Here is a 26,319-nt window from a genome sequence, read left to right on the forward strand (position 1 = left end):
AGAACTGAAACCTCCATCGGTTGTACTGGAAAATGATTTCTGAAGAGGTCAAACTGAGATCAGCTGTTCACGTCATAGAGGGGCAACCCTACAATTTCACCTGAAAGCCCCAAATCAGTTAAAAAGAGTAAATATTTTGCCTTTTTGCCATTAAATGAGTTTCAGTTCTGATAAAATTGTCATAACCATTTTATGTCAGGGACGAAGTGAAAACATTTAATAAAATCCTCCATAATCGGCAACCTGCTGGGATCATAATGGACTGAGGCAAAAACGCTAAAGCATCTGCTTTAAATAAGAAAAAAAAGGTAAATAAAAGTTAGAAAAAAACACTTGTTAGCACAGGGTAAAAAAAGAGAAGCCTCAGATATCCTTTTAAAGTTTTGTAATTTCCTTCTGTCACATACTTCAAAAGCTATTAAGTTTTAAACTAGATTAATTTGAAAAAAGCCTTTGCTGGTTCCTCCTGACTGCCGCCGGTAGGTGGCAGCAGTGCGCACCCCATTGCTTTAAGAGCGGAGCCCCGGTAAAGCCCACGGGTGAAACGTGAAGCCTCTTTGCCTTAAAAAACCATCCGTCTCCGTTCGTGCCTGCGCGTTTTAGGGCTGTGGTTTAAAAATATACACGATCCGGTTTTACCCTTTCACATTAAGACACCGATGGATACTGTCCGCATTGCGTAAGCGTCGATGGTTTTACTTTTTTGAATAGGTTCTTCCCAGGTTTTCTCTCGCTGACTTGACGCCTGGCAGCATTTATCGCTACGACAGGGAGCCTACAAGCGACAACTACCCCAGACAGAGAATGGAGAGATGCTGACGCACCGTTATTTACCGGACCGTGGACTCTTCTGCGCTAGGCTGTAGTCATGTCATCACAGTTTACTTGCTGTGCTCAAGAAGAATAATCTAAACTATAGTCTATTTGTTTCTTTCTGCTTTTTATTGGAGTTTTTCCCTCTTTTAGTACTTTGGATATTTTTGGCCGCGTTTTTACGCACGATGCGCGCAAGGATGGCTCGTCCGAAAGGACACAGAACGGGTCTACAACATGTATTTTATGTCTGTCTCTCATTTTCAGTTGCTTATTCTTATAATATAGACTTGGAACATCCTTTAGTGTTCCGCGGACCTCAGTCTAGTTTTTTTGGCTACTCCGTGCTGGAGCATTATCATGACAACACACGCTGGTGAGTCTGGAACTTCTAAAATTAAAAAGTAACTACTACTACTTCCACAAAGTTTAATTTCCTCATGTTTAAGGGAACGTGCAACCAGAGTCTTAGTAGAAAGTGTGTCAGTGTATTCCTTTGGTGCAAACGCTGCAACATTTCTCATCGTGTCCCACGTTCGCGCCTGCAGGGTGATAGTTGGAGCGCCCCGGGCGAACTCTTCCTACAGCAGTTCGGTGCGCTCTCCCGGCGCTGTGTATAAGTGCCGAGTGCACAGCAACCCTGAGCGCCGCTGCACAGAGATGGACCTGGGGAGAGGTCAGTCATCGACGCCTGGAACTTCACACTCCCCCACTTTTGTCACTGAGGACCGCGCGCATCCTGACACAAGAACCACGGGAAAAGTTCCCAATGACCAATTTGGTTGCTCTGGCGCACGCAAATGTGTACATTTGCAGAGCCCACACACACTTCCAAGCATCTGTTTTGTTTTATCCGAGTGATGCAGCCTATCCTGCTCCTCTCAGACTTCACTGAAGACCAGGCTGTACGGAGACACACCGTGGGTCTGTGTGCAGGGGTCCCTACATATTTTCATTTGTATGATTTATGTCTCTGATAATATTTTCCAAGCATGTGAGCCAAAAAAAAGTCCCTTTCAGGTCCTTGAAACCTCCCATCATGCTCTGTTCTTGTGCTCAAGACAGAGAGAGAGCAGGATTAGCTTTGACTTTTTCATTAGTCAATGAGAAACCAGAACAAACAAACAAAAAGTAGAAAACTAACTGTTGAGCGATATCTTTTATGGTGCCTGCCTTGAACCCAAGTGATAAAAGACGTTCAACGTCTGGTTGTGTGAGCTAGCTTTAAATGGAGAACCACTTGGTGAAAGTGGAGATGCAAATCCACAGATGCAAACTTATACTTTCAGTAAACACTGATGCTTATGATCATTTCTGCACAGGTCTTTGCACTTGCAGCTGTTTTACAGTCTGACTTCCTCTTCCTTTATAAAAAAAGTAATCTTGAAGCTGAATATTTTCCAACATCTTTTTACATTTTAGTTCTGAAACAGTTATATGTTATATCTATAAGTAATGGAGTCATTTCAGCTACAGAAGGTCAGTTTTGGTGATTTGGTGCATGATTTTCGCTCAACTTAGCTTCTATAACTCTGCAGGGTTGATATTTGAGGTCACTGCTGTAGAATGAATATGGAATCAGATGCTTCTCTCATGATATTGCATGATAAACTAGAACCTAAACATGTGAGGTGCCTAAGGCATTTCCCCTGCCATCAGCAGTAGTTATGGAAGTAAATGTTAAAAGGATGTGGAGTTCTGCTGCTGTCTTTTTGACATTTCCATCATCAAACTGTCAACTGTCAGCAAATCTTTTGCACATACAATCCAAAACCTGATCATTGTTAACAAGCTGTGGAGACATCCTTTGTCCGGATGATTCAACGTCTGCAAACTGCTCTCATTGTCTTTCAGGAAACAAGCCCCGGGAGACGTGTGGGAAGACTTGCCAAGGAGATCGGGACGATGAGTGGATGGGGGTCAGCCTGGCCCGTCAGGACAGAGCCGATGGCAAAGTACTGGTGAGTTTGTGAACAGAGCGTGTCCCTCACATGTCTGGGTTAAATCCACATCAATGCTACAAATGTTGCATCACGAGCCGCATTGTAAAGCCACGGCTGGTTCCAACATTACTCTTGGTGAAAAATGACAAGAAATGTTCCAGTCTGGTACATTTTCTTTGCTCTTTCTGGCAGAATCAAAAGGTTCAAAGTTTAGGTTCTTAATATTTTGTAGATAAGAGAAAACAGGGGAAACTATCGAGGCGATGACATAACTCTGTGTTTATATTGTTTATAAAATTAAGAGGAGGGGGCACAGTTTAAAGACACCAAAATGGCGCTAATCCCAGGCATGCTTAGCTAAGTGTTTGCTCAGAGATCACAGGGCAGCTGGCAGAGTTTGTTTAGGCTTCAGTCTCGCCAAGGTGGTCCCATCCAAGAGCAGCCTTTCATTAAATATTAACCCCCGTCTCCGGTGGTGGGTCAGAAGTGGACAGTTTGTTGGCTGGGCAACTCTTGAAACGTCCATGACAGGTGTGAATGTGCCTGAATATTAGCTTCAATTTTATCCATCTAGCTTCTCTTCATCCCGGCGGGTTTTCGTTTTGGGACATTTTTTGAACCATAGTGGAATGTGCTGGCGTGAACCTCAGACCAGAGCACTTAGTTTCAGCTGCAGTCAGTCTGTTCAAACACGAGAGGCTGTCAGTGTTGGAAAGGTGAACGAAGCTTTGGCTGCTGTGATGAAACACAGGGGGTGGCGTTTCAAAGCCACGTGTTGCAGTGACCGGGTTTTTTTAATGTTCCTGATCCAGATCTGACTGGGCTCTCCAACGGGAAACGGCTGTTTGGCAGATGTGTGCAGTGGTGATTTCATCTCAGTGTTTGTGATGACGGAGCTCCTTGAGGCTGAACGGGATCGTGACAACGGCACAGACTTCACATTCTTAGCTTTGTTCGCTGCTTTACTCGCTGTCAGCTGCTTTTGCAGCGTAAATTCATGTCAGCTTTTTTTCCTAAAGTTGGTTTAAAGCCCAAATCTTCGTCCTCTTAGCATCTTGCTCCCAGACAGACATTTGATGCTGTGTTTATGCTCACCAGCGGCGCAGCCCCAAAGTTCATTTAGATTAGCTGTGTGTGTCATGTTTCTATGAAGGGGAGGGGAGTTGTTCTTTATGTTGTTGGAGGAAATGAAGTTGCCCAGTTTGCACAGAGGCATCCAAAAGTGTCTCCAGAGGCTCCCCAATCCCTCCAGAACCCCCAAAGTGTGACCACGTTCACACGTGTCTGTGTCCTGCTCGCCAAAACATCTACACTTTATCATCTTGTTTTCTCACGTATATGTTGAATGGTTTACATTGGAAAAAAAAGCTGAAACTTCATATTCTTTTAGAATTACTCACTGTCAGCTCGTTTCAACAGCAGAATATTACAGAAGCAGCTTCTTCTGAGCAGTTTGACCCTTTGTGTGGGTTGAACTCTTACTTTTTTCAAATGAAACCCTGATGTTTGCATCAATACAACATGATGAGGAGGATTCTCTTTGGCAAAACCCCGATTTCAGGCTGCAGCTCAGACCGCAGACCGTGGCTGCTACAGTCTGGTTAGCGGCGTGCTTGACTCCCCCTCCTCATCGACAATCATCTGACAGCCACAGAGACGCGCCGACTCCAGCTCAGCACAGAAAAAGCAGAAGTAATCAGCATGGCTGGTCTGTGTTTTCTATGAGCGCCGGGTCAGATCTACGTTTTTCTCTTCCCCTTCGCAGGCCTGTGCCCATCGCTGGAAGAACGTGTACTACGCCTCAGAACACATCCTGCCACATGGATACTGCGCCATCATCCCTCCATCCCTTCAGGGCAGGACCAAACCGCTCATCCCTTGTTACGAAGGTGCAGCAAGTTTTTGACATATTTAAAATTGTCTGAATTACATTCATGGCCGACCTATAGGATAAACGCAAGTTCAGAGAAAAATGAGCGCAATTGTTTGAAAACCTTTAAGAAAAAAAAGCAAATAAATGTTTCAAAGCCGCTGATATAAGCACAGTTATGGAAAAATTAAGCACATTTTCCATATTAGCATTAATAATAATTGTATAGCTGTAAGTTTCTGTGATCAATGATTGCAAAGGGAATGAAAAAAAAAAGGTCACGTGATCCAACTGTTTGTGATCTGTCAGTAAAACACTAGGAAGGGAACGCTGTGGTAACTGTCCTGGCACCGCCATTGACTGTATATGAGAACTGGACTGAGTGACCCCCTCCCCTCCATCATTCCAAACAGGAAGTACCTGCTGGCTCCAAGAAGCTAAAATCCCATAGACCTTTATGTAGAATTAAACAGCTGTTACTCAATCATTCTATGGTTAGAATAACCGTTCTTGTTCTGACACCTTTTTTTTAAAAATACGTTCTTAATAATCCTCACTTGTAATTTCGTGATATTTTATCTGAAGTTCAATTTATAAACTGGCCAATCAGATGCCTCAATTACGGTAGGCAGCCCTGTATCGAATTTTCAAAATGTTTACCAGATTTTGTGTAGCCCGCAGCTTTCAAGTGGCTGGACGTCTGACAAGCTCACTCCTGATTGGTTTTGAATCAGACCGAATCGAACCATTCACTGCTGACTGACGAGTTCTGGTTCCTACATGACAACATCCATATCGAGAGAGAAAAAAATGACGACTGAATTGACTTTATTTGATTGTAACTAGAAGTAAACCATTTACTGTGGGTGATGTCATTTGTCCGGTCCAGTTCTCATTTATAGTCAATGGGCTCTGCTTATTTTTACTTTCCACTGTGTTTCAATCAGGAAGTTACTTTGTGACTCTTTGCCCCAGGTTTTTGTTGGTGGGTTTAAAGGTGTTCAGGCACCAGATCTGAACATATTTTTTAGTCAGTATTAGCTTTAGCAGCAGGGATGTTCCATCATGATTACTCTTAAAACAATCAAATGCACAATATTTCCTTCACGTAAAAACTAAATGTTTACTTGGAAATGCAAAAGTGTCTTGTTTAAGCATATATTTATGGCACATATTGCTCAAAGCAAAACATTTTTTTTAATTTCATCAAATCTCTCTGCTCGACAAACCGTTGGTGTTTGTAAATGCAGCACGAGAAAGCAATGGACTACTCGGACTCACGCAAATGTGCTTTTATATCTTTTGATGCAAACCAATTAATCAAAGGCCCACACACTTTTCTTTTTTTTTTTTGTGGAAAACAGTAAAAATAGTGAGTCAAAGGCCGACACGCTTTTTTTTTTAAACTGTGATTTCCACACAAATCCAAACTCCATGTTTGTGTAACACACCAGCTCTCCCCTTTCCAAGGTCTAAGTGTTTTTTGATGAAAGTGATGCTGCGCCCTGCTCCCTTTCTGCCTTCTTTCCCCGGATTCCTCTTGGATGGGACCGGGACTTTGACTAGCTCCATATGGAATGCAGGGAAAACTGCAGTAAAAGTTGCCTCAAGCACACAGTGAAATAATTTGTGGTTTGTTTTTCCTTGCAGACCATAAGCAGAAGTATGGGGAAGAGCATGGTTCGTGCCAAGCTGGGATAGCAGGAGTCTTCACAGAGGTCAGTTACAGTTGCTGTTCATCTTCAGAAGATGCATTTTCTGTTTCTGTTCGCTTACTTGGATGCTTTGTTGTCTGGACAACCTTGAAACTTCAACAGTCAGGTTTCTCTTCAGTAAACTGAAATGATTGAAGAGGATCTGCTGTGGTTTCCTTCCATACACAAATAATATCAACATCTAAAAAACAACACTTGTTAAGTCAAAGGCTTAAATAGTCGCTATAGGCTTTTCTCACAGTAAATGCACATTCTTATATACAAAGTATTGCTGCCATTGAGTCATTGTTTTATAGAAAGCAATTAGGTGTGATTCCTACATGAACAGCCCTTTAAAAGTAATGAAAAACTTCTGCTTCCTGTTCTGTAGCTACAATCCTTAAAGGCGTCTTTGTGTGTTTAAATCAATACAGCCTCCTAAAGCTACGTTTGCAAAACCCTCTGCGTTCAAGTGGCCACTTCCAATGAATAGTCTATGTAAGCGCGCATTAATGCGCATTACATCTTCAAAACTCGCATTCACGTATAGCTACGCGCGTTTCTAAGACAGTTTTAAGTCTCTACGTTTAAAAAAATGTTGAAAGATAAACCAGTTGAACTTTGACCAATCAGAGACTCAGATTTAGTAGTGAAATATCCAAGGCATTTGTAATTAATCATGTAGGAGAAAGTAATATTTGCAGTTTGTGTCCGGCTGGAATTCTATGACAGCAAATCCTTCATATATCGGAATAGAGCTGTGACGGAAAAAGTCACCAGATTTGACTTTTTGCTCCAAGCTTCTTCTAAATGTTGCTTACATACATGCGCTAATAAACAGTAGAAAAAAGAAGAAGAAGCCCCTCCCTGCTTATTCAGTGTGAACACCATAAGCGAAATGCATTTTAAAAAACCCGCATTTAGCGCGTTTTGCGCGTTCTTTTTTTTTTTTTTTTTTTTTTTTTTTTTTTTTTTTTTCAACTTGTCCTGTCCAACAGCTAGGCAAACAGATGAGAGCTGAGGGCCTCTTGTGTTGGACATATTTTATTCTAACAAGAGGGGTTATTCATCTTCAGACAAACCAAAGGTATGTCTGAATAAACCCCTTTTGTAATTGAGGCCAAACTTTATTAATTTCAATCATGTTTGAAAATCTTTGGTGTTGGACCGGACGGAAAAGGAAAGAGGGGAACAAGAGAGAGGGACGTTAGAGAGAGGGGGGGGTAGGAGGGTGATAATAGGAGGGGAAGGGGGGTAAGACCATGAAGCAGCATAGAGCAGGCAGGTTTACTGGTTGTTTATCGTTACGGTACGGTTCAAATGTAGTACAAAAAGGGCGGGGCCTGTTCACACACACTCAAATATTATCAACACACCTGCTAGCCGCAGAAATGTCCACATGTCAACATGCACACAAAACAGATAGTGTTCACGAACGCATACTTATGCCTTTAAACCAACTAGTGTGAAATCTTTCATTCATTCAATCATGCAAACTATTAGTGCAAAGGTGAGCTAACACCTGTGCTCAGGTGAGTGTTTATGTTCTTCTAAAATGGATGGTGGAATGTGAAAAGAAGGAGGAGGAGCGCCCAGCCACCCCCACACCCATACCCCCGCCGCAGCAGCAGCGGCAGCCGGAATTCCCCCAGCGCCACACGGGAACAGGCAGGGAACAACCGCCCCCCGGGCGACCAAGACCGCCACCCAGGCCAGGGCCAGCAGGACCGCCGCGAGGCCCCCAGAGCCAGAGAGCAGGGAGGCGCAGAGGGAAAGAGAGCGCCGCCCCAGCCCAGCCAGGAAAGCAGCCCCCCGCCGCGCCGGAAGAGCCCAACGCAGGGCCCCACCGGAGAGGGACGCCCACAGCCCCAGACGAGCACCCCACCACCACCCAGGAGTTCCGGGCATCCCCCCGCCCCGACCCCAGGTACGAGCCAGGACCCCCCAAGGGAGACCCGCTCCGCACTCCAGGCAGCCACCCACCCGGCCCACGGTTGGTCCAGGTAGGAGCAAGGCAGGGGCCCGCCGCCCCCGCCCAGGAGGGGGGAACCCCGGGGAAAAAAGGGCGGCCCATAAGGGATGTTATAAATATGGCCCGACCAGGCTCGGCCATGTTGGAAGTTTGGCGGGGCCCAGCGCCCAGGGGCAAGGACCAGGACCCACCCCCCAGGGACACGAACACCCCCGGCTCAGGTGTAATATGAACCCCCCCACCGTGCGGAGAGAGCACCGCCGGGCCCAGGGAGCCGGCACCCAAGGGACACGGCCGCCATCGCCAAGGGGCCCACACCCCCCACCAGGGACGGGGTAGGGGACAGATGGACCCAGGTCCCACCTTCCTTGTAAAATGTGTGTGCGTGTATGGGTGTTTGAGAGGGTGTTTGTGTGCATGTGTGTGTGTTTATGTTTGAATGTATATATTGAAGGGGGAGGGGTGTGTGTACTAAGGGGGGTGCAGTTAAAATTGGCGAGTAGGGCACTAAGGGGACATCTCCTGATTACTCACAGTGATGTCCCCTCACCCTCTCGTTTTGCGCGTTCTTGAACGCGCGTCACATGCCCAACTTAGCGTAGTGCGTGACTCACAAAAAAAATAAACGCTCAGACAATCTTTTGATATTTTTTCAAAGCATTTTCAATGGTCTTTTAATGAATAATATTGCTGTTTTTTTGATCAAAATAAAAAACTTGTGTTGTTTTCTAGGACATATTTTCTGCAGAGCGACAGTAGTTTATTAGAAATTCACCTCTGAGTTGTGGGCGGGACCGTTGGCGCAGAGCGACCCCGCCCCCCTTCCCCTTCCTGTTGCTGAAAGTAGCTTGTGGAACGCCCAGCCTATTTTCTATGTCATAAATTAGCTTTTTTTCCCGTCTGCTCCTGATTCACAACGATTTGATTAAAGAAATGAAATGTCATGCTTGATGTTCTTATTATATGTCTTTTATCATCAGAAAAATGCCACAAGAACATGTTAAAACTCCATTTTCATCAGAGTGCGTCTTCTAATTCTAAGCATAATATAAAAAGAAAGAATGAGGTTCATCAAATCCTGTTTTGTACTGTAGCTCTGCAAGAGCAAAACAAGTTTTGCAAAAATCTTTTTTACATTTATTGTTTTGTAAAATGTTATTTTGTATTGAGGAATTTATCATTGTCTAATGAAAAAAAAATTTTAGCTGAATCGTGCACCGCAGCTGAAAACACAATAGTCAAGTAGAATGAATATTTTGTTTCCTAAAGACAAAAAACACTGTCAGAGAATATTAATAAAAATGATATTTGAGAGACTTACTTACAGTAACTGTAGAACACAGCATTATTCTTAAGAATATCATAAAAATTTCTCCGGATCAGGGGAAAATGGACAAAACATTTTTATAAATAGATGATTTTCTAATCATCTGCCTACACGTTTTTTTTTATTTTTTTATTTACTAAAGGGGCTTTTGTAAACGATTTTCCAGCTGATTCTGTGGAGAAAGCCTGGCGGTTACATTTCCGTCAGGTGATGGAAGAAAAAGGAGAGCTGGACTTTAAATGCAGGAGGGTCATCACAGGACGGAGAGATATGCTGAACCGTCTGCAAAAGAGTTTGCTAGAAACTAGATGTTTTTGTTAAGATCTAATCTAAGATTATACGATCATTATAACGTTTTTTTGGAAGTAACAAATCTTTATTTCATTTTCGTTAAAGTACAACTTCAAGATTTTAAACTTTTTTTCGCCAACAGATTAGTAATTTTGGTAAATTTTTTAGTTAATTCAAAGATTTTTTTAGCTCCTTTTCCGCCCCTGGTGGGGCAAAAAGCCGTCATTTTTTGTCGAGGGCTATCCTTTCTAGCCCTTCTCAGGTGTGACCCGCCTGCTCGACGTCAGCCTTAAGCCCGTCCTCCACGTGTTCTGTGGTCTCGCTTTCTTTTTCCCTCTGGATTCCACGTCAGGGCCCGGCGAGTAATGTTGGATGTTGGTTTTCTCAGAGTGTGACCTAGCCAACCCCAGCTCCGCCTTCTTAATCTCTTCAACCACTGGCGCATGTCTTGTTCTTTGCCACAGTTCTGTGGGACTGATGGCTTCAGGCCAGTGGATCTTGAGGATTATTCTCAGGCAAGAAGAATCAAGGCTAAGCTTCATTATTTTTAGGAAAGATGAAAAAAATGAGTTGTTTGAGGAGATAAAAGTTTTATTTTTTTATATGCAAATGCGCCGTTTTTGTACTCCAAAGTAAAAATGTATTTTCTGTGTTTGTATTTTCCACTTTTAGTGATCTCTACAGTGTTTTCCTCTCAGAAATCTCATTTTGGGATTCTCTTGTGTTTAGAGAGTGAATTTGTTTTTAAAAATAGATACCAAATGATTTAGAAAATCCAACTTCTTGCACTGTCCATGAGGATTTCTGCACATCAGCAGCAGCAGCGGTCATGTTGGGTTGTGTCTCCTTTATCAGGAGCAGATGAAGCTCTGATTAATGTGACCTCTGGTGTGATCTTAGAAGATAAAAAGAAGGCACATCCTTCCTGACAGTTAGTTTTTCCTCTTTGTAGTCTATCCTCAAAGGGACTCTTCTTTTCAGAAGTCCTTTTTAGATCTGTAACTTGGTGTCTGATCTATTTAAAACAGAGATAGCAACTGTTTAGCAAGAGATTAAACTATAAATAAATGAGATTAGTCAGAAAAAATAATTCGAGCCTGCATTCCTGACACCGTTATTAAGTTTTACTGCTATTAAATCATCTCCATTATAACCTCTTTAGCATTTCACCACAGAGTCTTTGACATGTTTGCTTTGAACTCGGACTCGTCGGTGTTATCAGCGTCTACAGAAGTGACGGGAATCGCCCCCTTAATGACTTTAAACAGACTGCATGACAACTCTAAACGCCTCAGCTGTTGAGTTTATGATATAATGTTCATGTTTGCATTCAGCCTCGATAAGAACGGTCTGAGCATTTAGGAAGGAAAAAGCGTCTTATCTCACAATGACCCCCCCCCCCCATCAGGTCATCATCAAACCCGCGGCATAGATGGACGGCGTCAGAGTGGATCTGTTTTAGCGTTCAAGCAGCCCCCTCTCTCATAACGGAATGCGAGGAATCTCAGGAAAACAGAAAAAGTCCAGCTGTGAAGGCTTTATCCCTGCTTGAACCTTGCGCCACATCCCTGGTGGTGCCCAGATGTGTGACGCCGCGGCACAGGGAGGGCCTGCTGCTGAGTCAGACGCAGACTCTGTTGTTTGTTTGTAGTTTGCGGCGCGCACTCAAACAGAGGGTCCTCAGAAAAGCTCATCCCCCCGGAAACACTGTGATTTTATGGCTTTCAGTTCTGAATTCCTCGTCACATCAAAGGCGGGTGGCTGGATGTGTGTTGAAGGGAAGACATCACAAACCAGTCTGTGGCCGACGGTTAACCAGACATCCACCCAGCAGTGTTTCCTTCTCCTTTTTTCTTCTTTCTTCATATTTGAAACAAATGACGGCAGTGCAGACAGCATTTCTAACAGCAGATGTGGGGGTTTTCCTTCTCAGGAACTGGTGGTGATGGGGGCTCCGGGGTCCTACTATTGGACTGGGACCATCAAAGTGTACAATCTGACATCTGACTCCTTCTACAGCCCCAGGGAAAGCATCGACTCCCACGGATACAGCTACCTTGGTAAAGCTTCAGCAGAAAGGGATGATTATAAACCCTTTGAAACCCACTACATCAAATAATTGACCAAAAATTTATATTTTTTGGAACTGGGTTGTTATTTTGATACACATGATCCGATGTAAAATTACAGACATGGGTGCTCAGAAAAAAAAAAAACGTATTTACCCACTCTCAAATTTGATTCAGACACTTTTAACATGTAACTGTATTACGGTAGAAAGAATGAATGAATCTTGCGTTCTTTTAATACAGTCAGAAACTATTTTTAAAAAAAGAATTACAACAGATGAGTTATTCTCTATAACAGAGTGAAGATTCATCATGACAGAAGGAAAATAAACAAATTTATGAGGATAAAGCTGCAGAATTCTGAGAGAAATTTGTAGAATTATGAAAAAGTAATTCTAAAGTTGTACATTTGGGCTTCAAATAAAGTAATTAAAAGTAAGGATTTTCCAATAAAGAAAAATATATGTATGTTGGACTGAAAATTCAGAGAAATGGGATAGAAATCACACTCTTCAAAAATCGTGCTTACTTTTTTGTTTACTTTAGTTTGTTTTCATGAAATTATAACTTTATTTTTTTTAAATCATAACTCCTTTTATGTAATATTACAACTTTATTAATATTAAATTATGATTTAGATTTTCTCGTGAAATGTTTATTTCTTAATTTTATTTAATCTTTCATAATTTTACAACTTTATAACTTAATTTTTTTCTGATAATTTTATGTTTTTTTGTCATAGATTTTTTTATTTAATTAATGTATTGATGTATTTGTTTGTTTCTCTTATATGCCTTTTCCGCCAAAAGTGTTTATGAGATTTCATGGAAGCAGTCATTTTGAAATAAGCAAGAAAAGTCCTTTTACTGCCCCTAGTGGAGTGATGATGAACTACAAGGCAGAACATTTCACACAATGAGTTTTTATGAAAATGTGGACTATGATAATGAGATAAGAGTCTCTGAAATGCAAGTATTAAATATGATATGAATGGTTATATAGGTTTAGTTTAACATTTGTCATATTTCTACAGTTTTCTGTGCTTCATAGAAGGACAGATACGCTGTAGCTGATAACGTCTGTCTCTGCAGGTTATGCTGTGGCGGCTGGACACTTCTCCTCCCCCAATGTGGTGGACATTGCTGCTGGGGCGCCACAGCACAGCGGGGTTGGAAAAGTAAGGGTTTTAACTTTTGCCAGACATTTGTTACGTTTAAACCTCGTGATTGAGGCTTCTGTTTTTTCTCTTTTGCAGGTTTACATTTTCAAAATCGAAGGTTCCTCTTTGGTGAAGAGTTTTCAAGCCACGGGGAAAATGGTACGAGCTAGAATGTGGTTGTGAATTGCTGAATTGTTTAGCTGTTTTGCTTTTAAAGTTAAAATGCAGCTCAGTGTTTCCTCAGTAACCATGCAAACATATTTTCTAGTCATGCACTGTAGCTGACTCTTGTTGTCCGTATTGTTGTCAGAACCACGCTGTTCACTGTGGGTCTGCATTAGTGTGAGAGCAGGAACTTGGTTTTCTCAAACCCAAACCAGTGAGGTCGCTAATGCAGTTCTGCTCTCAGACATGAGCTGCTTAAATATTCCAGAAATGCAGTTGCAGGATTTAAAAGCAGGAACAGTTTGTGCATCAGAAGTGCCTGTGATCTGACCCATTGCTCTGTGGCTCGACTTGGTTCCAGATGGGCTCTTACTTTGGCTCCTCATTGTGTGCAGTTGATCTGAACCAGGATGGCCTGTCAGACCTGCTGGTGGGGGCACCCATGCACAGCCAGCTCCGGGATGAGGGCCAAGTGTCTGTGTACCTCGGCAAGGGCAATGTAAGTGGGTGGGGTTAGTCAACCCAAGTGTGGTTCTGCTGCTGATTCCACTGTTCGTTTCCACATTTTATTCATCCGCATACAACTTCTGCCTCTTTTTTTCATCCTAAAACCAAACTGAACCAAAACAATTTTATGCGATTCTATAGTTTCCTAGTTTGACAAACAAGGTGACTTTTTTTCTTTTAGTTTGGGTCAAAATTGGCCAGTTTTCAAGTTTGGATGTGTAAAAAGTACCCTTTGCTTTTTTGTTATGGACACAACTATTTTATTAATTTCATTTCATTGTAGTAAATTCTGAATGCCTCTAAAAATTAAGTGATATTTGTGGTGTTAGGGGTCAAATGTGACCCGGCAGAGAATACTGGCTGTTGTATGCATCACTTGAAAGCTTTGGGGATCAAATATGACTCAGTGTGTCCCACAACTATCAAACAAACGCACACACAGGCCCCTCACCACCCCTCTTCTACATGAACTTGCAGGATCTTGTTATACTTTGAAAAAAAAAAACATATTTAAAGAGGGTTTGGGTGAGATATTATCAGTCTGCTGAATCTTCAGCCAACATAAGCAAGAGGTTTACTCCTTTCTGAGATGCCGGATCAAATATTTGGTCATGATCCTGAAGACAGAGGAAAGCTAAGCTGATGAGGATGAGGTTCAGAATGACCCTGAGTGAGACCACACATATCCAACGAGAAGGACCCAGATGTTGCAGATTCTGGAGGAAAGGGGACATTTTAAGGTCAGCAAGCCTTCTTGACAACCAATGCAAGGCACCAAGAGGAAACATCCTCAAAATGAGTGTAGGGCCTACGAGAAATGCAGGGTCACAACTTTTGAGGTGTTCTTTCCACAAACTCTTCAGAAGATCCTGTTGATGAGGACCAAAATGGAAGGGAGAAGAACGTTTTTCTAAATTGATCGGTTTTGATCCATAACACCACAAATTTTATTAATTTTATGTAAAAAAATATGACACAAAATAACTTTTTTGGGGTAGCTGTACTTTAATATTAGTTTTTCAAGACATTGGTATTATTACTACTCATTCATTTGGGGAAATATAATTAAAAAATGTAAACAATTTTTGAAATTGGAAACATGTGGTACATTGTAATATCACAGGTCTTTGGAGCCCAAAAAATTTTTCAGTTTCTGTCTTTATGACAATATATTAAGTTAGCTATGAGATGAAAAACAGTATTTTCAGGCTGGCTTAAATTACGGGTCAAATTTGACCCACTAGCACTAAAGATGACGGCAGCTTTTAAACCTATAATGAAGGTTAAACTGGGAATATTCCATTTTTTCAGGGCGTGATGGAGGAGCATGCAGTCTTGACTGGTGACAACGCTTTCAATGCACACTTTGGGGAAAGCATTGCAGCAATTGGAGACATCGATGATGACGGTTATCAAGGTTGGTAAAAATCTCTGTTTAAAACCTTTGAGAGTTTTTAATACTGCATCACCACGCCTAATATGAAACTCATGGGTTTTATCTTTTATTTACACTTTTTTTTAATAGTTTTTTAATGGTTATGACTCCACAATCCACAAAATGGAAACCATTCGATGATGGCATTCGATGCAGTGTTTCATTTTCTTTCTATTAAGCCTTGTAAATCTATAATTTATTATCTGGGATTGCTGGTTTAGATGACAGTAGGTCCCATTATTTTCCCATATATTTCATTTCAAATCTGAAAATATGTTTACAAACCAGGGATCCAATGCCCCCCTTTCTCTTTCAAAGACATACATTTGAGATGTCTGTCTTCCCGGCACATCCATCTTTCTCTTATGGCTGGTTTCTTCTCAGTGTGGGGCTGGCTTCCAGGCTTGCAGCCTGGCACAGCGTCTGTGTGTGTGTGAGGGAAAGATGGCAGCTGGGAAGCATAAGTCATCTTGTAACTCATCGCACTTGGGTTGCGGAGAGCGCCAGGCGTGCTCGCTGAATGACAGATGATTATTTACAACTAAACCACCACCATTAAATTGGCAAGAGCTGCCGTAGAGTCACGCAGACGACAACGGCCTTTAATTCTGCCTCTTTATTATAAACTAGCTACTGTGCAGTTCATTTAGGAGTATTTCTGCTGGTTTTGCTACACCACATGACATGGAAGTGTTTGGGTTCGTAAAAGGAAGTTCATGCATGGACGTTGTGTTGAAGGCAGCAGAAGGGTGTCAGTTTCAGTGCTCGTGCCAACACTTTATGGTCTTGTTTCCACTTTCTTGGAGGTCATGCAAGTTTTACGATGTCTAAAAACACTTAACTGTCAATTGGAAGCAACTTTTAGAGCTTGTTTCTCAGGTTCTGGTCAGTGAAAGCCGTTGGGTGAATTCACACACAAAGACGTTCAGCTGTTTGGTTTTTTTCTGTTTTTCTCTTCAGATGTCGCCATTGGGGCACCTAAAGAGGACGACTATGCAGGAGCTGTTTATATTTACCACGGCGGAGCCACAGGAATTACCCAAATATACTCCATGGTAAACAATACTTCATGATGCAAACTCTGCACAGATTGAGTGTGATTTTTTTTGCCTTTGTCACAACTGCCCTTATGGGTGGATACCTGCTTTCTGAGGGGTAAGAAAAGGCAAACCTGCACAGGGCATGCAGGTGACCTGCACGAAAGATCAAGATCATACACCATTCAGTGAGCCGAAAAAGTTTTTCAACAGCTATGCTGCTTGCGACAGGTCATAGTAAACACTTAAACAACATGCAGGCATGTCGTACAGACTTTCGCTTTTTTCCACCACCCCAAACCCTGCATACTGCGCAAGGAGCCTGTTAGTGATAAGTGCCCACTCATGGCAGGATAGTTTGCATGGGGATCCTACAGGCACGTGGTATCACATGCGCATCCTGGGCATGCAGCATTTGCACGAGATCAAGGAGCCAGTACCCACACCTTACTAATGACTAGAGTGTGGCGGAAAGGCACCGGCATGACCCATACGTGCGTGCAACTTCCTTTTAGCCTTTCAAATACTTCCCGATACACAGGGAAGACATTGGTACGTTCCATTTTTTACGACGTCCCCTCAGGTGTCCATATGAACCTCAAAGGAACTGCAAGACACACTTGCGCTCACACAGCCAACACGTACATTTTGCGCATACTGCACGGATGATAATTGGTCATACGTGAATAGATGTAGAAAAAGTGAGAAAAGTTGTGGTCTTTACGTGAATTTTTTTACACGTGTCACACAAATGAACCACATTAAAACCACTAAACAAGTACAAATAAACCAAGCCAAGAAACAAGTAAATCAACGTAGAATATGAACCGTGCATGATTATTGCGCTGTTTATATGCAATTCATTAGTGGTTTGTGCATCAATTTCGTAATTTTAACGTGATATGTGCGCCGTATACGCGATAGAAAAGCTATTCATTGGTGGAACAAGCATTAAAAGTCAGCTAGACAAACGTGAAACGATTGTGGAAAGCCACAAATTTGCATCTCGCAAAAATTACTCACAATTGTGTAAGATTTACGTATAATTGCATATAAACGATGTAGATGACGCATAAACGGACCAACCAAAAATTTTAAACAGCTCAAAACAGAATTCACGTAAAAACTCGTTGGCCGAAATCCTTGACGGATGACTAACACAAGAAAAAAACTTGTGAATTATGTATATCATGCATATATCAAGAAAGACCGAAATTTCAGATGTAGACAATGCCCAAAATGTATGTAGTGGCTGTGTGACACGGCTTTAAGATGCAGCCGCTCCTCTCTGTGACACCCCCCCCCCAGGTACCTGGACAACCCAGAAACCAGGATCTTTACATGCATGGGACTAAGGCCTTAATGCTAATCCAATAGTTTACTGGAGATTTCTGATTTGCTTGTGAGATGAAAGTTGGAACAGTTTACACAGACTGTGAAGCAGCATCCAGCCAGCCCCTCATTGAATCTGTGGAGCGTCTTATCGCCTGCTGTCCAAAGTACTCTGTCAGGCACAAAAATCCTCCTGACAGACAATTCTCTTACCGGATTTGATAGAAACTATCTCAAATTTTTTGCCTTCACAGACACTCAGAACATGCTGCATATCCACATCTTTAAATAAAGACAAACTCATCCCAAAATCCAACATCTAATATTTCAAACTGTATCAAAAAATGAGGAGAAAAAGCATTTAGGAGACTTTAAAGCATTTCTGGGTTATTTGTTAAAGGATTTCAGAAACTGCTGATCAACTTTGCACTTATCAACTGAGGGAAAACCAGCAGATGTTTTTGCAGGTCAAAATCCTTTGTTGTTGCAAAGGTTGTTGTTTGAAATGTCAGGGGATAATTAACAGGCAACACGATCTCTAAAAAAGTTAGAAAGATCATTTGAAACTGTGCAAACTAGAAGTGGCTTACAAAGCAAGAAATTTCACTCAGTCTCCAATATTTCACAAACAGAAAAGATCTGTTTCAAAGGTCTTCAGTTTGGCTGTGACCCCTTGAACACCAGTTTGAAAATTCAGCTGCTCTCCATTGATTGACTGACTCCATGTTTGCGTCATACACAGATGAACACGTGTGACTAATGTTGCAGATGGAGAAGGAACAGAGCAATTTTTCTACAGTAAGGTGCCAAGCAGTTGTCCTCAAACCTTCTCAGCTTTTTCCTCTCCCTCCAATCTCAATGTTTTAAACTTCTTACCCTGTTGTCTTCATGAGTCAGCCCTGGAAACAAGCTGTTTTAGCATCTTTTATAAATATTCGTCCTCAAAGGTTATGGCTGTTAATTATTTGCTCCTCGATTACTAAATATAAAACAAAGCAGCAAAAACAAGTTGTGATATTTTGCGTCTTCTCGCTCACACGAAACAATTCAACACTGATATTATTTGTTCCAGAAACTCTCTGGACGGAGTTTAAACCCTGGTCTGCAGATGTTTGGCCAGTCCATCTCTGGCACTGTGGACATGGATGGCAACGGATACTCAGGTACGCTCAAACTGAGCTTCTTCAACCTCAAGGAGAAGAGAAAACAGCTGGGATTTTTGAACATTTTGTTTCATACTCTCATTGTTGGAGCTGTTACTTGTCAGCAGAGTTTCACACTCACGATGGAAGCATCTTGTTTACTGCATTCCAAAGTCAGAAGCAGCTTGCGTGACAGTTTCAGGACATCTGTGCATTGTTTGGGTTTGCAGGTGTAAACTCTGCTGACAGCAAATGTTGCATTCGTGTCATATCTTCTAACTGGCTTTCCAAATCCCTCATGTCTTTGTTGCAGATGTCACCGTTGGGGCTTTCATGGCCGACAGTGTGGTTGTGCTGAGGTGAGAAAAGTCCACTTGTTTTTTTTTGTCTGGTTTTATTTTGTGACGTTATAGTTAGGATGATGTCATTCTTTGTTTGTTGCAGGTCTCGCCCTGTCATTACAGTGGATGTCTCCATCTTCCTACCCGTCTCCATCAACATCTCCTTGCCTCAGTGTCACGAGGGCCACCCGAACCTGAACTGCTTCAACGCCACGGTGTGCCTGCGCTTTCGAGGCAGACAGCTGCCGGGGCAAATAGGTAAGAAGAATCTTTTATTTGTTTTAATAGCGGAGTGCTATTACCTCACTGCGATTAGGCTGTTGTTCAAATCCCGGCCTTTCTTTTGCATGTTCCTAGATGTGTGGGTTTTCTGCGGGCACTCCAGCAGCCTCCCACAGACCAAAAACTTGCTTTATAGGTCAAATGGTGACTCTAAAGTGTCCCTAAGTGTGAGTGTGTGACCCTGGGACAGAATGGTGACCTTTTCAGGGTGTACCCTGCCTCCACCCAACAGAAGCTGGGTTGGCGCCAGCAACCCCATGACCCCGAAAGAGATTTAGTGAGTTCAGATGATTGATGGAGAAACACAGGAGTCACTATTTAACAATTATATCAAAACGTACAAATTGACTTTTGAAAAAAATGCAGTGAATGAGCAACTGATGAAATATTTAATTTCTAACATTATTTTTCCAACTTCCAAAAACTAAATCCATTGTTAGTTTATTTAAGGAAAAAACTGCATCAAAAAGAAGCAACAATTTCAGATATAAGAGATCTATTTCTATTTAAGAATCTGGAAAAAATGTTATTTTTTCCCTTTACTTGTTATGCAAAAGCTTGTTTTTATCCAGTGCAATATTTATTGGAGTCAAAGTTTAGTTTTTATTTGTTTTTTGTTTTATTCGTCTGGATTTAGTCAAAAGACCCTTCAGTCGCTGCAAATCTACCCGCCTTGATGTTAATCGGAGGTCATGCTCAAATTTGCTGTGATTTTCTGCTCATTTTGCGTTGCAAGAAAACAAAACTCCTCATTCCTGAATCTTAAATGCTCAATTTTGGTAAATGTGCCAAAATGCCGACCCCACCTCCTCTGCCCGCTCACTCCCGGGTGCGGCTCCTGTTGGAGCTGAGACGCAGCCCTGTTCCTGTGTTTGGGTGTGGCTGTGCACCTCCTCCTCCCCAGGGGAGCAGCAGCAGCAGCAGCCCTGTTACATAAAGACTGTGTCCTGGCTCGAAGGAATAAAGCCTCTCTGTTTAGCCATCTGGCGATCTCCATGGAAAGTGCAGCACCCATGATGAAACCTTCCTTTTTTCTGCTCTGGAATGATCTCATGGCGCTCGTTTGTGGACGGCAGAAACAACTGGCTCTGGTCTGACCAGGGTGTGTTTGTGTCCCCTCCCACTGCATGACACCTTCTTGAGGAAATTACTACATAGTAGAACAAAGTCATTTAAAAAACGTCTATGAGCCGTTTTCCTTAAAGCTCGAGTCACATCGTAATGTCTGGACTCCTAATATACACGACTCACCATAAGTTAGGGATATTGTTTAAAACTCAGTGAATGCCATAAAAACAGTTTCTGTTTCACTTCACCGATCTTCAGGATAGGGAGGTATTTGTATTTGGGTGATGGTGTTTTCCACATTATGATCTCACTGTGTTCACTGTGTCTTACTTATTAGGGGCCACACCAAAAAATTCTGAAAGAAAAACCTTTTCAAAGTGGCATCAACTTCAACATTCTGCAGTTCTAAAAAGTTAATCATTCAAACAACCATGAACACATGCGCCACTGAACTGACGAGCTGCACCACCTGTTCCAGGTGAACTTGGTGAGCCTCAAAGTGTCATCAGCAGATTTTCCTCAAGACTTTTTTGTGACAGACCTAGGAATAGAGCCTCGCCAGTGACAGACCACAACGATGACCAGAACTTAAAGACCTCTTCACACAGACATGGTTTAGCAAACGCCACACAGCACAGGCCCGTTTGCCAGACGTGAGGTTTCCAGACAAACCCTTCAGAACCAACCCCTCCGCTTTGACATGAATGACAGAAGACCATTTCAGGTGACTCCACTGAAGACACCGCCATGAATGTTTGCAGTACAAGACCCTGTGACCTGAACTATGCAGCAATGGTCTACCGTCCTGTTCACTGATAAGTGTCGGGTCACCGTGCACAGAAATAATAGTCGTCAGTGTTGCTGGTGAAGGCGAGGCGAGCGATACACCAAGGTCAACATGGTATCCAGGGTTCACTTTGGTGGAGGAGGTGCAACAGTCTGAACAGGCATCACCAGTCAGCGCCAAACCCATTTGGTTCTTGTAGATGGTCCAGTCACTGCACTTTTTTATCTCAGAGACACCATTGAACAATCAATGTCCCCCAATTCCCCTAAAACATCCCCAACTTTCTGTTATGGATAATAATGCTCCACCAAATGTACCAGAATAGTCACAGCTGGACCTCAGGAGGTCAGAGTGCTTTATATGGTTAGGCTAGCAATGAACCCTGTCCTGAACCCCATAGACCACATCTGGGACCAGCTGAAGCAGCGACTGAATAATCGGACCCCCAAGTGATCTGACAGAACTGCATGTAGCACTTGTGGAAGAGTGGAACGCCTCAGAACAACATCATAAGTCTAGTGAGGAGGATGAGACATCGCTGTCATTGTGGCAAATGGCAGAAATACCTGCTATAGATTTGGTCAATTTTTTCTGTTTTACTATCGTACTAATAAATATCAAACAGAAAAAAAGTAGTGTTTCTTCTCATTTTTTATTAGTAATATTAAAGCGAACTTTAATGTATTTTATTAAAATTCAGACAAAATAGGAAAATCACTTGTGAAAACAACAATATCCCTAACTCATTGTAAGCAGTGTACCTCAGATTCTCAGCAGTGTCTCAAAATCACTGTATGTTCCAGTTATTCATGTCAAAATAAACTTTACATGTCACAGCGTTGCTTTAGAGCTGGTTCCACATCAGCACAATATGACTGATATCTGTTGTTACCGTTCAGGCCAAACATTTTGGTGCTCTGAAAATATTTTGACCATGATAGTTGAGTCGGTCATAAACGCAAATGATTTAACATCTAAATTGTATATTTCTGGTCCCTGTTGCTTTCCAGACCCAATAAAATAGAAGTTGATGACTCTCTGCTATTAAAGGGGAATTTTTAAACGATGCCTCAAGTCTGATTGGGTTCACCATTTGACCAAAATATATTCAAATTATCCCTCTGACTCGTCTGAATTGGTCTGCAATAAGTGATTTATTTTTCCCATCCTCTAATGGCCGTCACCAGAAAAACCAAGCCCTGCATAGTTGCCGTGGTTTCCCTCATTGTCAGAGCTAACAGTCTTCTTGCTTTTTCCCAGAGCTGCTGTACAACCTGACGGCTGATGCAGACAAGCGGCAGAAGAGCCAGCCGGCCCGGGTTTACTTCGTTCAGAGCGGGTCTCAGATCAGCCAGATGAGCCAGCAGCTGAGTCTGGACATCAACAGGGAGGAGTGCCAGCGCTACACTGCCTTCGTAAAGGTAACCCTGGCTTTGCACCCAGTCACATGTGATCATCGGCCGATCTCAGCCACTTTCCCATGACACAGAGTGCTCTCCCTCTGCAGTGGAGATCCAAGCTGTTTGCTTTTGTGACCATGTTTTTCCTTCTTTTTGAACAAGGAGTCAAGGTTTGTTTATGTCTAAGAAAAAAAACTAATAAAACTGAGATGCACAAAAGGTCTCAATTCCATCTTGCTGGGTTAGGTCAATCCTGGTTTAGGTCAGTCAGGAAATGTTCCGGGTCCGTGCTGCAGTGCAGAAATAGGAAACAGAGCGTCTTTTGTTATTGCATAAACCCATCTATTGTGTTCTTCTGTGGTTTAGTGGCAGCAGAGAAGGTCCTCATCCTGAGGCAGGTCTATGTATCACCGCTTTTATTAAGGAGGAGGCCCACAAAAAGCTTGTAAACGTCACTGGCATTTTTACCAGGGCTTTCCTCGTGTGTGGCAGAGCAGAAGGATCCTTGCTGAGATGAGACATCTTCTCGTTCCCATCCATTTCTTTTGGGTGAACATTTACGCTATGTTGTAGCTGCTTCATATCTGTCTTGTTATCTGTCTTCATGTCCTTTTGGGCTTTTTTTTAAAAAAAAAACCCTTCTCATCATTGTAAGAAGAAAGAAAAGAAACTTCAGGAATGTTGTCACGCTCAATAAAACGACTTTCTGGAACATTTGGGAAAAATATTCCAGAAAGTATCCCTGAAGGTTAAAGAACATCATGGTTTCCTCTGAAAACATAAAGAAACATTTGGGGTATTCCAGCAGATTCCACCTGCTCAAAAGCGAAAAGCAAATTTTCCAAACGCCGTAAAACCAGGCAAGAATGTAAAGGTGTGGCACCCAAATTACATCCTCGGCAGACTGTTTACGGGCTGAATGATGTTAAATACGTGTAAAAACCAAAGATTACGACCTTGCATGAAGTGTTTGTCCCAAATCTTAAACACTGGCCTGCTTGACCAATCACACTTACCACCTCCATGTCTCTGCCTGCATGAGCCAGTCCCCAGAAAAGTTATGTTAATGGAAACCAGCTGGTTAGTGGGAGGGGGGGACCCAACCCCCAACAGGTCCTCCATCAAAACACACAGTGAAAACAGGTTTCCAGGTTGCCATGGGGGTCAGCTGTGACCGAACTCCGTCCTGCTGATAGAAAACTCTCACGTCGGGGTTGATTGCTCAAGCCTCGACTCATGGTGGAAGCAGCGACGGCACTATTCTGAGCCACTCTCACGTTTAGAATAGCGCCTGCATGTCAGCCTCCACTGTTGACTTTAGGGGTGAATTTGTCGTGAAAGTGGACGTGCCTTTTTTAATATGCTGTGTCTGCTCTGGATCATAACGCAAAAATGTCAAACAGTGAGGCGTCCGAAAATAAATCCTATGGGACAAAATGTCAACGTCCAAATACGTACAAATCCATGGTTTTTCTTTCATTTTAAGGGAAGCTAATGCTAACTAAACTTTAATTTATTTATCCAACCACCTGTTACAACCAAACAAACCCCCCTCCAGGATGGACACATCCAAACACTGAATGGTTCTTTCCAACAGGTACGCAGACATGGGCCAACCACAGAAGGCTTTCAGAAGAGCTGCAGCACGGGGATCTTAGAGCCAAATGGTTTTAGTTGTGAATCATGATCCTCATGACTTAAGCTATGGACACACCGTAGTATGTGACAACGTACCAACGTTCAGCACTTTTAGCATACGCTGTTCACACTGGACTGTAACTACCTGATAATAGCGCATGTACCAACATCTGGAAGAGGCTTGGCTCAATATATTGAAGTGGTGCAAATTTCATGTATCTTACTCTAGGCTTTTCCTTGAGATCTATGAAAATCGTGGTGTCGTATAATTCCAGCTGAGCAAAAATCGTAATTATTAATTCCTCCTCCATGAGTAATGTTAAAACGGTTGGCACTTCCGTGAATTAAAAGGGACACCGTATACCAAACTCTGTGATTGGTCAAAGTTCAATTTGATTTAACTTCCAAGACATGTTCAATGACCACAGATTTTATACGTGGAGCCTGAAAACAATCGTAGAAGCTTGTGCAGCGATATTTAAACGCAAAAGTTATAACGAAAAAGCCCAAAACGCACATTTACATGGACTTTTCATTAAAAGTGATGGCTTGCGTTACAGAGGGGGAGTTGAATGTTGCTTAAGAGTAACATATAGAGCTTAAAATTTAATGTTTGATAATAAAAGTGCACAATAATGTTGCTAAAATCACAAATATGTTTGATGATCATCATTTAAATTACACTTGCACGGCACAAACACTGGCAGCTTGTAGAATTCCTAAAGGAATTATGCAAATCTTCCATGTTGATCATTTTAGTGGTGTTTTCTTTGGCAGGAACCAAGCGCTCCAGACCTCCAGATGGCTTTTGTTTGGTTATTTTTAGCTAAATAAACGCTACTTGGACTTCATGAGTTCTTCCTCACATAGGGAGGAAAAAACTGTTGTGATGAGTGATGAATGATGAGAAGTTCAGAGGACACGGGGAGCCGTGCGTGGGATGGAAACGACTGGTTGAGGTTGGATCTGCTGTGAAAGTCTCTGGGAAAGAGTCTAGACTGAACTGTAGCGAAATAGTTTGAATATTCGTTGTGATATTTATCAGAAAACCAAATCCACAGTAATTACAGTAATTACCTCTGAGGCAGAAGTTAGCAAAAATCACAAAAGTGTCCCGATAACCTCTTGTATTTAGTCTATTGGCATCAGTGGAGGGAATGCCGTCACTGAGCGTTGATTTAGTGCAGCAGGTGTAATGTCAACATTGTGCTGCGGTTTATTTTCTAAAATAAACTCTGGACTATGTGCTGCTGAGTCTGTTCCCCCGTCTTTGATTCACAGCCCGTTGGTGACCTCCTGTTGGATGTTCCGCGATTTGTTTACATCTCCGGTCATTCATCCGTCACTATTTTACTCCAGCAGTCCCGTTTCAGGGAGGGGTGCGGGGGCTGGCTGGCGTGAGTGTTGACATGGTGCCAGAAACCCTCTCTATTTGTAGTCAGCAGAGGTTTAGTGGAGCACTGTAAACGCATCTCCGTCTCCAAGGAGGGGCTAAAATAAGGAACAGTTGTCTGGTTTATTTAGCCTGTAAAGAACCCTGCCCACTCCCCACTTTCCGCCCCATGGCCTATATCACACTATGTCCTACATGTGTGCCCCATGTCCTCCTAACATTTGCTTGGCACCACTGGGGTGTTTGAAGGTCAATCAAACTTTTATTCTGCAGCTGCCGCTCACCCAGGCATCTTTGGCACGAAGGCTATCTGTCAGCGCTGCAGGCATTGTTGTGCTTTCACGCGTTTCAAAGAGAAACAAAGCACATTTTGACAACTAGTTTATTTTGATGAATGCATAAAGCTGCTTTCTCCGTTGTTTGAACTTTAAATAAAGCTATAAATTTACTATTGTCGTAACATGCAAAATTATAGAAAAAAACTAAAACTTTAAATGCTTTTACCCCCTCACAACAAATTTTTGAGGCCATGTACTAATATAGAAACAAATTGACTGACCTTTAAAAAGAAAGTAGAAAGACCCACTCTGATGAAAATTGTGTGTTCGGTCTTCTTCATATTTTCTTGTGCCATTTTTCTAGTAATAGAGGACA

At 42.3% G+C, this 26,319-nt stretch overlaps 1 protein-coding gene across 1 annotated transcript in view; it reads left to right on the top strand.

The window, feature by feature from the left end:
* Positions 1–538: 538 nt before the first annotated feature.
* itga9 (integrin subunit alpha 9) overlaps positions 539–26,319 on the top strand; it is a 59,784-nt gene continuing 34,003 nt past the window's right edge. The window contains exons 1-15 of the mRNA XM_023963183.1: positions 539–1,189; positions 1,362–1,489; positions 2,668–2,774; positions 4,522–4,645; positions 6,277–6,344; positions 11,844–11,970; positions 13,071–13,156; positions 13,235–13,297; positions 13,665–13,802; positions 15,122–15,227; positions 16,206–16,300; positions 18,687–18,777; positions 19,070–19,115; positions 19,201–19,355; positions 22,495–22,655. Of these exons, the coding sequence (XP_023818951.1) occupies positions 1,002–1,189; positions 1,362–1,489; positions 2,668–2,774; positions 4,522–4,645; positions 6,277–6,344; positions 11,844–11,970; positions 13,071–13,156; positions 13,235–13,297; positions 13,665–13,802; positions 15,122–15,227; positions 16,206–16,300; positions 18,687–18,777; positions 19,070–19,115; positions 19,201–19,355; positions 22,495–22,655 (1,683 nt within the window). The 5' untranslated portion in view covers positions 539–1,001. The remainder of the gene's footprint in view (positions 1,190–1,361; positions 1,490–2,667; positions 2,775–4,521; positions 4,646–6,276; positions 6,345–11,843; positions 11,971–13,070; positions 13,157–13,234; positions 13,298–13,664; positions 13,803–15,121; positions 15,228–16,205; positions 16,301–18,686; positions 18,778–19,069; positions 19,116–19,200; positions 19,356–22,494; positions 22,656–26,319) is intronic.

The sequence above is a fragment of the Oryzias latipes genome, chromosome 15 (genome assembly GCF_002234675.1).
Source record: "Oryzias latipes chromosome 15, ASM223467v1".
NCBI lineage: Eukaryota > Metazoa > Chordata > Actinopteri > Beloniformes > Adrianichthyidae > Oryzias > Oryzias latipes.